Source organism: Tupaia chinensis, unplaced genomic scaffold (assembly GCF_000334495.1).
Source record: "Tupaia chinensis unplaced genomic scaffold, TupChi_1.0 Scaffold138060_1, whole genome shotgun sequence".
Classification (NCBI taxonomy): Eukaryota; Metazoa; Chordata; class Mammalia; order Scandentia; family Tupaiidae; genus Tupaia; species Tupaia belangeri.
Window position 1 is genome coordinate 2,161,670 of NW_006197961.1, and position 13,907 is coordinate 2,175,576.

General features: G+C 42.4%; 1 protein-coding gene across 2 annotated transcripts in view; it reads right to left on the reverse strand.

The window, feature by feature from the left end:
- Window positions 1-2,486: 2,486 nt before the first annotated feature.
- The window catches only part of LOC102481906 (adhesion G protein-coupled receptor E2-like), a 29,711-nt gene continuing 18,290 nt past the window's right edge, over window positions 2,487-13,907 (reverse strand). For both annotated transcript variants that reach the window (XM_027776770.1, XM_027776769.1), the window contains exons 14-19: window positions 13,563-13,798; window positions 9,382-9,448; window positions 8,843-8,934; window positions 6,144-6,312; window positions 5,949-6,059; window positions 2,487-2,970 (exon numbers count right to left, since the gene is read on the reverse strand). In XM_027776770.1, coding sequence (XP_027632571.1) covers window positions 2,920-2,970; window positions 5,949-6,059; window positions 6,144-6,312; window positions 8,843-8,934; window positions 9,382-9,448; window positions 13,563-13,798 — 726 coding nt within the window. In that variant the 3' untranslated portion in view covers window positions 2,487-2,919. The remainder of the gene's footprint in view (window positions 2,971-5,948; window positions 6,060-6,143; window positions 6,313-8,842; window positions 8,935-9,381; window positions 9,449-13,562; window positions 13,799-13,907) is intronic.

The following is a 13,907-nucleotide window of genomic DNA, read 5'->3' on the forward strand; positions in this document are numbered from 1 at the left end:
GAAGAAGAGGAGGAGGAGGAGGAGAGGAGGAGGAGGAGAAGGAGAGGAGGAGGAGAAGGAGAGAGAGAAATCCTGCCTCCTCCATTCTTTTCTCAGGATTTTGGGCATACATGCACACATGCCTGGCGTGGACAGGGAGACCTCAGGACATAAACTGGGCCCATCCCATGTGAGCTCAATTGCTTTATCTCTGCACCACGGCCTGGTTCCATTATTGATAAATAACTCAGTAGTAGTGTGCATATTATATTCTAATTTGCTCAATTTATTTTATTTAAAATTTTTGCCATGGGGTGCATGCATGCTCTGGAGACAGGGAGAGAAAGAGGGAAACACGTCTCTGGAGGGATCATTGCACTGTAACCCCTTCTCCTCCGTTCTCCACTTGGAGTTTTGGGCATGCACTCACACGCGCTCGGTGTGCTTTTCAACTCACTGACTCTGGGACTTCAACCGCGCAGTCGGCTCTGTGGGATCAGGGTACCTTAACCTCCATGCCATCTGCTGGCCCCAAGTTCCTTTTTTTTTTTTTTTTAAGTTTTTTTTTTGCCATAGGGTGTGTGTGCTCACCAAAGGAGAGGGACAGACACAGAAACAGAAACAAAGAGAAGGAAAGTGAGAAATCATTCCCCAAGGGGTAATGGCCAGGCCATAATTCCCTCAACTCCATTCTCCTCTTGGGATTTTGGGCATGCATGCACACATGTCCTGTGTGATTTTCAAGAAGCTAGGTCTAGAACTTGAACCGCGATCAACCATGTGGGAGTTCAGCACTTTAAACAACTACGCCACCTGCTGGCCCTGAATACTATATTTCTTAAGCTCTTGAGACACTAACAAAATGGACTATTCTCAATAGATAAAAATAGGCTGTATCAAATTTGGTATTTTTTTTAAATTGCCATAAGGTGTGTGTGCTTACCAGAGGAGAGTGAAAAAGCAGTTCTGAATGGGGTATAATCATGCTGCAATCCTTTTACTTCTATTTCTCCATCCTGTTGATATTTTGGGCATATATGCACACATGCCCAGTGTGTTAACTCTCTGTTTATGTTTCTATTCTTTTAAAAAAAGATTTACTGGGGCCAGCAGGTGGCTTGGTGGTGAAGGGTGCTGGACTCCCACATGTCCGATTGTAGTTTGAGTTCTGGACCATTTGGCTTGCTTTCTCTCTCTCTCTCTCTGTCTGTCACTCTATGGGCAAATTGAAATAAATAAATGAATGAATAAATAAAGTTAAATAAAATAATTAAAAAAGATTTACTTAATTTAAGTGATTATATAATTATTTTCTTAACTTGCTATAGGGTATATGTGCTCACCAGAGAAAGATGGAGAGAGAGAGAGAGAGAGAGAGAGAGAAAGAGAGAAAGCAAGCTCACTCAAGACTTGAACTGCAGTTGGCCATGTGGGCATCCAGCACCATAACCACCATGCCACCTGCTGGCCCCCATGCTTCTTTTTCTAAAAGAAAGATGGCTGCCCCCAGTTCTCTGTCTTTGCACATGCCCACCTTCCTCCCTGTTTCTATGGCCATGGTGAGACTCACACCAGAGGCCAGCCTGAAGCCTGCCCCATGGCTTTGGCATTTCTAGCCACCAGAATTGTAAGCCAAAACTTTTTTTTCCAGTTTTTTGCCTTAGGGTGTGTAAACTTGCCAGAGAGGGAGATAGAGACAAAGAGACAGAAAGTGAGAAGTCATCCTCCAAGGGAATGATCATGCCTCAATCCCTTCTACGTTCTCCTCCTGGGATCTTGGGCATAGGTTCACACACATCTGGAGTGATTTTGAAACCATTCCGGGTCTGGGAATTGAACCGTGGTTGGCCATATGGGAGTCCAGTGACATAACCACTATACCATCTGCTGGTTCCATCTCTATCATTTTTTAAAATTAAAATTTAAATTTCTTTTTTCTTTTTTTTGGGAGAGATTTTTGCTATAGGGCATGTGCGCTCACCAGACAGACAGAGAGAGATATAGAGACAGAAAGCAAGAAATCCCCCCCCAGGGGGGATGGTCACGCCGCAATCCCTTCTCCTTCATTCTCCTCTTGGGATCTTGGGTACGCACACACATGCGCGGGGTGTGAGTTTTAAGCCCCCGGGTCCGGGACACGAACCACGGTCGACTACATGGGAGTCCAGCGACATGGCCATTACACTAACTGCTGGTTCCCTCAATTTCTTTTATACATTCAATCACATTATTTAGTTTGCAAAGGGAGTATTCCAACACGTGTCCAGCATGGCAAAAGACATGGCAATTAGTGTGAAATGACAACCCTCAGAATGGAAAAAATATTTTGTAAACTATGAGTCAGATTAGGGACTGATAAGCAGAATACACATCTCTATTCTTTACAAATCACCCTGTCTCGAGAGTTTTGGTTAAAAACATAATGGACTGAAACAGTGACCTTACAGTTCCCATCACATTTCCACCATGACAGTGTAGCATGAAGGAAGCCATAGACAATACGTCAATGAATGGACTGGCGGTGTGCCAATAAAACTTTATTTACAAAAATAAGCCAGTAGGCTGTATTTAGCCTGTATGCTGTGGTTTTCCAGACCTTGGCTTCAAGGCTGGATTAGGTTAAGGTTAGACTGATTTGTAAAAAAACTCTTCATTGACCACAAAGGTGATATTGAGATGTCCTGTCTTATGAGGAGATATTTGATGTCACATTTTCCCATAATTTAGTGATGGCTAAATTCAGATGGTGACTGTCACATTGTGAAGGTAGGAGTTAGCTGAGCATGCTGTATGGTCCAGAAAACCCCAAATCTGCAGAAACAGAGTGTCAAAAACAATATTTTGTCCCACAACGGTTCCACAAAGACAGTTACTTGTAGCAAAGAGCAGAAAGCATCTTTTTAATACTCTTATCCAGTGGATGATGGTTCAGTGTTTTCCTCATTTTTCAGGAGACAGGACCATCAAGTTGAGCTGCTCATTAGAATTCTCCTGAGAAAGAAGGTGTAAAAGAATTTGTGTTAAAGAATTGCAAGATTGGGGCCCAGCAGGTGGTGAAGTGGTTAAGGTGTTGGACTTCTACATGGCCGACTGTGGGTTGAGAAATCATGGGAGGTGCGTATGCATGCGTGCCTAAAGTCCTAAGAGGAGAATGGAAGAGAAGGGGTTGTGGTGTGGCCATCACCTGGGGGGAGTGACTTCTCACTTTCTGTCTCTTTGCTGAGTGCACGTGTCCTGTAGCAAAAATCTCTTAAGAAAAAAAAAAAAAGAGTTGCAAGATTGGACCTGGAGGACATTATGTTAAGTGAAAAAAGCCAGGCAGAGTAAGACAAGTACTGCATGATCTCATTTCCATGTGGAATCTAAACATGCCAAAGTCACAGAAGCAGAGAGTAGAATGTTGGTTACCAGGGGCTGTAGAGTGGTTTGGAGAGTCTTGGTCAAACGATACAACATTTCAGTTGAATAGGAGTAATAACTTCAAGAGTTCAATTGTACAACATGGTGCCTATAGTTAATAATAGACTGTGTTTTTTGTTTGTTTTGTTTTTGATGTAGGTGCGTGTGCTTGACAGAGAGAGAGAGGCAGAGAGAGAGGGAGAGAGAGAGAGAGAGAGAGAGAGAGAGAGAGAGAGAGAGAGAAATTATTCCCTGAGTGGGAGGTGAGGGCAGCCATGTTGCAATTCATTATCCTCCATTCTCCTCTCAGAAATTTATTTTTATTTTTTTAGGTTTTACCATAGGGCAAATGCAGTTACTGGAGGACAGATAGAGAGACAGAGGGAAAGTGAGAACTTACAAGGAGAATGACCATGCCATAATTCCTTCTCCACTCCTTTCCTGGGATTTTGGGCAGGCAATGCACATGTGCCTGGCATGATTTTCAAGCTGCCTGGTCCAAGACTTGAACCTTGGTCTGCATGTGGGCACCCAGCACCTTTACTCACACATCCTGCTTCCCCCATCTTTACATTATTTGGGGTCTGTTAAATGTTTCTTTCCTTTGCACCTCACACCCACCCTCATCAACCACTCTCCACTACCTCCTCCCCTTTTAATTAGAGAGCTTTTGTTATAGGGAGCATGTGCTTGCTGGAGAGACAGAGAGAGAGGAAGACAGAGAGAAAGCAATAAACCAACCCCCGGGGGGATGGCCATGTGGTAATCCCTTCTCCTCCATTCTCCTCTCAGTATTTTGGGCATGCGTTTACATGCGCTTGGCATGAGTTTAAACCGCTGGGTCTGGGACTTGAACCACGGTCACCTATGTGGGAGTTACACCATCTGCTAGTCCCCCATCCCCCTTCTTTATAGTGTCTGGTATCTATACTTATCCTCTCTATTCTCATATCTTCAGACCTTTCCATTTATGCCATGAAGGGTGGACATTTGGTTTGTATTGAGTGGTGTCCTGGAAGAAATCTTAGTGAGCCTGAACTAAAGCTTAACGTTGAGAGAGTCAAGTCTAAAGTGCAGACAGGAGCTGTGCTACACACATCCTTGCTATTTATTTTATTTTATTTATTATTATTTTAAAATTTGCTATAGGGCATGAAATTTTTAAAAAAATGTGTACTTTCAACATCAAGAGAAATCTTATTTTTTTGAACTTTATTTATTTTAATTTGATCAGAGAGAGATAGAGTGAGAGAGAGAGAGAGAGAGAGAGAGAGAGAGAGAGAGAAAGCAAGACTTGAACTGCGGTCGGCCATGTGGTAGTCCAGCGTCCTTAACCACCACATCACCTGCTGGCCCCGGGCATGCAAATTAGAGAGAGAGAGAAGGAGAGAGAGAAAAAGAGAGAGCAAGAGTGAGAGCGAGATAGAGAGAGAGAGAAATAAACTGCTAGATCCAGGACTCGAACCATGGTTGGTCATGTGGGAGTCCAGCATGTTAACAACCATGCCACCTGCTGGCCCCCCACAAATCATTTTGATTAAACAATTTTGGTGTTCCTCTGGGCTGGGGATTTGAACCAGACTGATACGCAGCTTCTAACTCTGCAGTCTGATATGTTACCCTCTATGCCACAGATGCTGGGCCAAATCTTTAATTCTTGCTTATTTACATAGCCTCCTTCTCTGCTTATAAATTTTGTGTATTCTTGCCGAGGGAAAAAATCTAAGACTAAAAGCACATGCTGGACCATACAGCAGTGCTCCTTTGAGTTTTTTGAACCATTAAAAAGAAAGAAATTGTGTCATCAGAGGTTAAATAGGTGAGCCTGGAGAACAACATGGAAAGTGAAATAAGCCAGGCACAGGAGAAGAAATAGCACATACATGGAAATGGAAAAAAAAATGGTGGACTTGGCAGTTTGAGTTCCAGAAACTTGAAAAACAAACCAGGTGCATGCGCATGTGTGCCCAAAATCCTGAGAAAAGAATGGAGGAGAAGGGATTGCAGCATGGCCATTCTTTTTGGGGGTGATTTCTCACTTTCCTCCTCTCTGTCTCTGTTAGAAAGCACACATGCCCCATTTCAAAGCTAAAAAAAAAAAAAGAAAAGAAGAAAAATAAAAAGAATTCCTCCTGCCAAAAATCCATATGCACCATATTTTGCATCTCACGTGAGCTCAATGCATGGAGAATGAGGGGACAATCATGTACATGAAACAAGGTCACACATGAGCAAGACTAGAGGAAGAGGGTAGGGTAGTGTTTCTGAGTAGAATATCCCCCGCTGCTTCAGACCACCACTTCTGGCTCATTGAGTTGACCATGCAAAGCACACAGTAGTGTCCAATAGTGTGTTCACATGGACACCTCAAGATGAGCATAGTTCCCCAAGGCATCAAAGCTTAGGAGTGTTAGAAACAAACTAGGCTGAGCCCCTTGCTAATGGCTAACGAGCCCAGGAGCAAACCAAGCATGAGCCAGCCCAGGGCATCCCTCGCTGTGTGCCCAGGCTTCCTGGTGTGATAGACACTGCTGCTAGGGAAACGCTCTGGGAGTCACGCGTGGTCTTACCGTGTTGGGTTTGGAGGTGTCCAATGTACCCCTGCTGGAGAGCATGTGCATCTCAGACTCAGCTCTTGGTTTCCAGATCCCTTTGAACCATTTCCTATATTGCTCCCGGACCTGCAGAGGCAAAACATGCTCTGAGCCAGCTCAAGAGAGCATGCAGTTGGGGAGGGTCCTAGTTGGGGAGCTGGGCAGAGGTACCTGCTGACTGAGAAGGCAGTAGACCAGGAAGATGAAGACTCCCTGCAGGGTGTTGATGATGGTGAAGAGGTAGGCCATGACCTGGGCACCTGGACCCACCTGCAGGAGGCCCAGACACCAGGTGCAGCCCAGGATGAGGAGCTGAGCCAGTGCTTTAAATGTCAGCATCCTGAGTAGGAGGAGAAAGGGTATTACGTTCCTAGAGTGGTGGGATTGAACTAAAACACCTCCATCTTTCAGCTGTATGTTGCCCTTGCTTCCTCTTTTTGCTCAGAGTAAATAAAGTGATTAATAGTCTTGCTGTCTTTGCTAACTAGCCAGAAACCTTTTTGTTTAGATGTTCCTTAGCAATGTAATCACCAATCACCAGACCCCTGCCTGGAGTCATGGGGACCATTAAACAAAGCTCTGGAGAGTGTCCTTAGAAATCATTAAGCTGCTTGATCAGGATTCTGTAACTCTTTTGCATAGGAATTAACTCCCTTTTCTCTCCTCATTTTCCTTTGTAATCACCATGACAATCCGGAAATGATTGTGATTCTTGTCTTTATATGCACCCCTATCCTTTCACTCGAGACTGTGGGGTCTTTGAGAGACATGAGTCCCCCTGCAGTTGCCTGCAATAAAACTGAAATAATTTGTCAATGTCTGGGTGTCCTCTTATTTCTTGCTGATTTGACTACAACAGGATCAAGGCTGTTTTTGTCTCCACCCATGGAGGCCCCTGCTCTCTCCTGTAGGTGATTCTGACTGAGTTGTGATCATTTTAGGTCTTTATTGTTAAGACTATGGTTTCTTTTTTTTCAGAGAGTTTTTTTTTTTCCCCCTATATGGTGCATGTGCTCCCCCGAGAGATAGAGACAGAAAGTGAGAAATCATCCACCCAGGAGCATTGGCCATACTGCAATCCCTTTTCTTTCATTCTCCTCTCAGAATTTTGGGCATGCACACACACTCACTCAGCATGAATTTTAAGCTGTTGGGTCTAGGACTCGAACTGTGATTGATTACATGGGAATCCGGCAACATAACCATTATGCCATCTGTTGGTTCCAAGACTATTGTTTCAATGTCTCCCTCCAAATCCGTGTGTTGAGATTTGGTTGTGATGAGATTAAGAAGGTGAAAATGTGGTCTGATTACGGTGTCGAAAGGGGGGACATTTGGGAGGAGATTAGAGTGAAGATCATTAAGGCAGGGCCCACATGATTCATTACGATGGGTTTATAAGGAAAGGGAATGAGACCAGGAGATGCATGGTCCATGCCCTCTTGCCATCTACCCTGTTGTGATGCTGTCAGAAGAATTCCATCAGATATGGTCCCTGGACCTTGGACCATGGATCTCCACACCATGAACTGACTAAATCTCTTCTCTCCTAAATTGCCTGGACTCAGGTAATGTTTTCTTTTCTTTGATTTTCCTTCCTTCCTTCCTCCCTTCCCTTCTCTTCTCTTCCCTTCCCTTTTCTTTCTTTCTTTCTTTTTTTCTTCCCTTCCTTCCTTCCTTCCTTCCTTCCTTCCTTCCTTCCTTCCTTCCTTCCTTCCTTTCTTTCTTTCTTTCTTTCTTTCTTTCTTTCTTTCTTTCTTTCTTTCTTTCTTTCTTTCTCTCTTCTTCCTTCCTTTCTTTCTCTCTCTCCTTCCTTCCTTCCTTCCTTCCTTCCTTCCTTCCTTCCTTCCTTCCTTCCTTCCTTCCTTCCTTTTCTCTTTCTTTTTTTCTTTCTCTCTCTTTTCTATTGATTTTTTTCTTCCTTCTTCCTTCTTTCCTTTCTCTTTCTTTCTTTCTTTCTCTCTCTCTCTTTTCTTTTATTTATTTTTACATTTTCCACAAACATTTACTTTACATATCAAACATTTTTGCTCATACTCCATAATTCATAAGTTAAACAACTTAAAAAATTTCACAATTCTTTTCCCTTGTGGGAGAGATATTTTCTTGGTTTCTCATGTTTCTTGTGTCTCTGCAGTGGTTTCTGGTCATTCTGTTTTAAAATATCTCCTCCACTGTGCTTGTCTGCATATTTTGGGAGTCTAGAAGATGAAGTTTAGAGCATAGCTTCCCATCTATCTTCTTTTTTTTTTCTTTCTGACATGGACTAAGGAGGGCAGTAACCCTTCATAATTTAAGTTTCATAAGTTTTGAAATGTTCGGACCAGCAGTTGGCATAATGGCTATGTTGCTGGACTCCCATGCAGCTAACTGCGGGTCAAGTCCTAGACCCAGTGGCTTCAACTTACGCCGGGCGCGTGTGCGTGCATGCCCAAGAATGGAGGAGAAGGGATTGCGGCATGGTCATGCCCCCTGGGGGGTGATTTTTCACTTTCTGTCTCTGTCTCTCTCTAGCTTTCTGGCGAGTGCACACATCCTATAGCAAAAACCCTCTTATAAAAAGTTTTGTAATGTTCCATCCACTGCAATTTTATCCAGTCAACATTTTTTTCTTAATTAAAAAAGTATTTATTTATTTAATTTTATTTGTTATTATTATTTAATTTGTTATAGGGCATGTGTGCTCACTGGAGAAATAGGGAGGGAGAGGGAGAGTGAGAAAGCAACCTGCCAGGTCTGGGACTTAAATCATGGTCAGCTATGTGAGAGTCCAGCATCTCAACCACCATGCCACCTGCTGGCCCTAAGGCACACATCTTTGCTATTGGAAACCATAGATATCTTTGGGGTTACCACCTTCTTCATCTTACCTTGTGTTCTGGAGGGTGGACACATCACTATTGAGGGAGGACAGTTTACTTTTCAAAAGCCAGATGGTCATCAAAAAGAAAGCTAAATTGACCTTCAAGAAAATACAGGTTAATCGAACAAAATGTAAAAACTGTTACTTCTTTATCTTAGCCCATACAATATTAATTCTATACTTAAGTAGTTTCTAATATGTAATAACAGTATTACGGTTTGTAGATTTAGGAGAAGTCTTAGAAAATTCAACCCAATCCTTAACAACCTGGGGCTATTTCTGCTTCTATTATCATCCTTATAATTCTGCTCTTCTCCTTTTTTAAAAATTAAAATAAAAATTATTATTATTTTGAAATTTGCTATAGGGCATGTGAGAGAGAGAGAGAGGGAGGGAGAGAACAAGTCTCTAGGTTTTGGACTTGAACAATGGTTGGCCATATGGGAGTCCAGGACCTTAACCACTGAGCCACCCACTGACCCCATGATCCTGATCTACTAATAACTATCATCTGGGAAGTATGGAAGCTCTGATGACGTCACTTACGGAAAAGATGGTGCAGACAGGTCCAAGGAATGCCCATATAAATCCCTTTTCTGGGTTTAGCCAGCAGCTAAGCAACAGAGAGGATAAAGAAATGCATTGGTCTCTGGGATATAGAGCAGATATGTAAATCACCCACCCATCTGTATATCCATTCATCAACAGTAACGAATAGCTCTTTTGTGATAGGATCTATGGCAATGCAATGGTTAAGAAAGTAAACACGCAGAAAGATGAATCTGAACCTCTATCTCTCACCATTAACAAAAATCAACTCAAAGTAGATCAGAGATCTACACCTAAGAGTTCAAACTATAAAACTATTGATGAAAAACACTGGGGAAATTCTAGGAGACATTGAGATAGTCAAAGACTTCTTAAATAAGACCACCAAAGCACAAGTAATAATCCTAAAAACAGACAAGTGGGATTACATCAGATTAAGAAGTTTCTGCATGGCAAAAGATACAGTAAGTAGTGTGAATCAGCAACCCTCAGAATGGGAGAAGATCTTTGTAAACTATGCCTCAGATAAGGGACTGATAACCAGAATACACAGGTAACTCAAGTGACTTACTTCCCTCCCCCCTCCCCCCAAAAAAAGATGAACCCAATCAAAAGATGGGAAAAGGAGCAGAATAAACAACTCTCTAAGAAAAGCATATGAAAAGATGCTCAACATCCCTCATCATAAGGGAGATGCAGATCAAAACCACAATGAGATACCACCTAACCACAGTCTAAATGGCAAAGATTAAAAAAATCAATACATTATAAATGCTGCTAGAGATGTGGTGAAAATGTAACTCCTACACTGCTGGTGGGAATGTAAATTGGTGCAGCCACTGTGGAGAACAATATGGAAGTTCCTCAAAGATCTAAAAATAGAACTACCATATGATCCAGCAATTCCACTCCTGTGTGTCTATCCAAAGGACAGGAGAATGCTTAGTCAAAAAAGTGCTTGCACATCTATGTTTATTGTGGCTTTATTCACAATTGCTAAGCTATAGAACCAACCCAAATGTCCACAAAGAGATGAATGCATTGGAAAAGTGTGGCACATATATTCAATTGAATGCTACTCAGCCATAAACGTCAACAAGACCGTGGCATTTGATAGAAAGTGGATGAATATGGAAGATTTACTGCCAAGTGAATGAAGGAAGCCAGGCTATGAAAAAGAGACATTGTATGATTCCACTCAACATATACTGACTGTCTGCACTCTACAGTGGAAAGAGAGACTAGAGGACATAGAAGCATTAAAAATGGTTACACAGGGACCAGCAGTTAGTGTAATGGCTATGTTGCTGGACTCCCATGTAGTCGACTGTGGCTCGAGATCTGGAATTGGTGGCTTAAACCACGCCAGGCACGTGTGCGTGCGTGCCCAAGATCCAGAGAGGAGAATGGAGGAGAAGGGATTGCGGTGTGGCCATCACCCCTGGGGGGGGGGATGATTTCTCACTTCTGTCTGTCTGTCTCTGGCTGTCTTTCTGGCAAGTGCACACGCCCTATAGTAAAAACCTCTCCAAAAAAAAAAAAAAAGATTTTTTGGGGGGCTGGCAGGTGGCGTGGTGGTTAAGGTGCTGGACTCCGACATGACTGACTGTAGTTCAAGTCCTGAACCTGGCGGCTTGCTTTCCCACTTTCCTCTTTTATTATCCTCTCTGTCTCTTTGATCAAATTAAAAAATAAATAATAATAACAAATAAAATTAAAAAATAATTAAAAAATATATTTTGCACTTGCCAGAGAGAGAGAGAGACAGAGACAGAGAGAGAGGGAAAGTGAGAAAGCACTCCTTAGGGTGAATGACCATGCTGGAACCCCTTCTCTTCTGTTCTTCCCTCAAGATTTTGGGCACACATGCTCATATATCTAGCTTGTTTTCCAAGCTACCAGGTTCGGTACTGGAACCACACAGTCGACCATGTGGGATCCAGTTGCCCTAATCTCCATGACACCTGCTGACCCCATAGGATTATTAAAGACAGTGTACATATATTGTGTCCGTAACTCTTATATGTTTACAAGACCACTGAACAAAGCAATAGTAATAAAACTGTGCCAATGGGTTGAAATAGAAAGATGTAATTTTGTGAAAATAATAGCAATAAGGAGAAGGGGGTTCATGAAGCAATACGTACTGGACGGATGTTTTAGGATAGTACTTAAATAGTATCAATCTGAAGTAGATTGTTTTAAATTAAGATGTTAATTGCAATTCTCAAGGCAACTGAAAAATATAGTAAAGAAAGAAAAAGCAAATGAAAAGGAACAGTTGAAAATATCTAACACAAAGGAAGACAGAATATGAGAACCAGAGGGATTTTAAAAAGGCATGAGATGGGCCAGCAGGTGGTGTGGTGGTTAAGATGCTGGATTCCAACATGGCTGACTATGGTTTGAGTCCTGGACCTGGCAACTTGAAAACCATGACAGGCACATGTATGTGTGTACTCAAAATTCCAGGAGGAGAATGGAGGAGAAGGGATTGGGACATGGCCATCCCCCATGGGGGCAGATTTCTCACTTTCCCTCTTATTGTATAGGAAGTATAACAGGGAGGGCAACCGTAGATTCTTGTAATAGTATTGGGTGATGGTAATAGGGGTGGGTGATGGAGGGAGGGAGTGAAGGAAAGACGGAAAAAGCAACAACAGTTTTTTGTTTTAAGAGGTTTTTGCCATAGGGTGTGTGCACTTGCAGGAGAGGGGGAGAGAGAGAGAGAGAAAGAGAGAGAGAGAGAGAGAGAGAGAGAGAGAGAGAGAGAGAGAGAGAGAGAGAGAGGAGAGAGAAAGAGAAAGAGAGGGATGTAATGTGAGAATTCTCCTCCTGGGATCTTGGGCACTCAAGTACACATATCCAGTGTAATTTTCAAGCCATCAGGTCCAGGACTTGAACCGTGGTGCACTGTATTTGTGCTGGGAAAAACCATGTTGAACACTGTAAAGATGTACAATAACTAAAACTAAATAAATATAAAAAAGGTATAATGTGTATATATATATAAAATATATACACACACAAACACATATATATATACTTAGTAAATGTTTGTGAATACCAGATACAGTGTGGGAAGAGGGCAGAAGAAGGAGTAGAGTCTGGGGAAGAACATTAAGGAGAAAAATAGAGAGGCAAGGCATTTATGGGACAAAGAAATGGATTATTATCTATTGAAGATAACTTTCTAGTATTGTCAACCGGACTGGTGAGACATGTACACATGTTGGAATATTCACTTTGTAAGCGAAGTAACATGTGATTACATGTATAAAAAAATTGAAATAAAAAATAAAAAAATTAGAAAGGTCTAATATATATAGAAAAGAAATATGAAAATGGAGCGTTATCAGTAGTTACAGTAGATGTAAATATATGAAACACTCCGGTCAAAGTCAAAGAATGGAGTCGAAACGGTGGTACAGGGGTAATGCAATGCTCTGTGAAGCTAAAGATGGGAGGGTCTGGGTTTGCATGATGAGGTCTGTCTACATACAGTGAGGATGTGAATGAGTGACAGTATCCTGTCTAGCTGATGCTGGGGTGTAGATGATGGCATCGAAGACCTTTTTGGGGGTGCTTCTTCCTCTCTTTCATAGAAGAGATAAATAAATTAAAATGAAATCAGAGAAGGGTGGTATGGGCAAAAATATTCTTTCTGTAGGAGGCATATTTTAGATTCAGAGGCAAATAAGTTGAAAGCAAAAAAGAGGGAAGCAGTAGGCAAATGAGAGCTGCAGTGAATATATTAAAATCAGGCAAAATAGGCTTTAAGATAAAAATGGTTGGGTCAGCAGGTGGAGTAGTGGCTAAGATGCTGAACTCCCATATGGCCAACTGTGAGGAGAATGGAGAAGGGATTGCAGCATGGCCATCCCCATTGAGGCAGTGTGTGTGTGGGGGTGATTTCTTGCTTTCTGTCTGTCTTTTCTCTTCAGCAAGCACCTGCATCCTATAGCAAAAACCTCTCAAAAAAAAAATAAAAAAAGACAGATTTAAAGACATTCTCCTTAATGATTATAATCTTCTACCAAAAAGATGTCATAGGGATTATAACTTAGTCTCTCTCTCTCTCTCTGTATTATGCTCAGGCATAATGAAACTGTTCCATGGGCTCTAGTAACCACCATGGGTGTGTCGGGAAGGTAAGGACAGTTGGAATTTGCATTTACTGCGTAGATGTTCCGTAAAGGCAAGGCCTGGCTCCTGCAGAGATAGCCACAACCACGACGGGGACTCCGTAACCCACAGGGTACATGAGCCACTTCATGAGTCTGTTCACGCTGGAGTAATTGACCACCATCAGGTTCCGCGCGGTGAGGAACAGGTGCAGGCCCTCCAGCAGCATCCAGGTGAAGGAGGCCAGGTACAGGTAGTGCAAGGCCCCCGCGATGATGGCGCACAGCACCTGCCGGGGAAGAGCCACTCAGAATGGTAGTCAGGGTCTGAAAGTAGACCAGGGTTCCCATTGTACCCTGCCATGGGGAGGATTCTTCCTTTTTTTTTTTTTTTTTTTT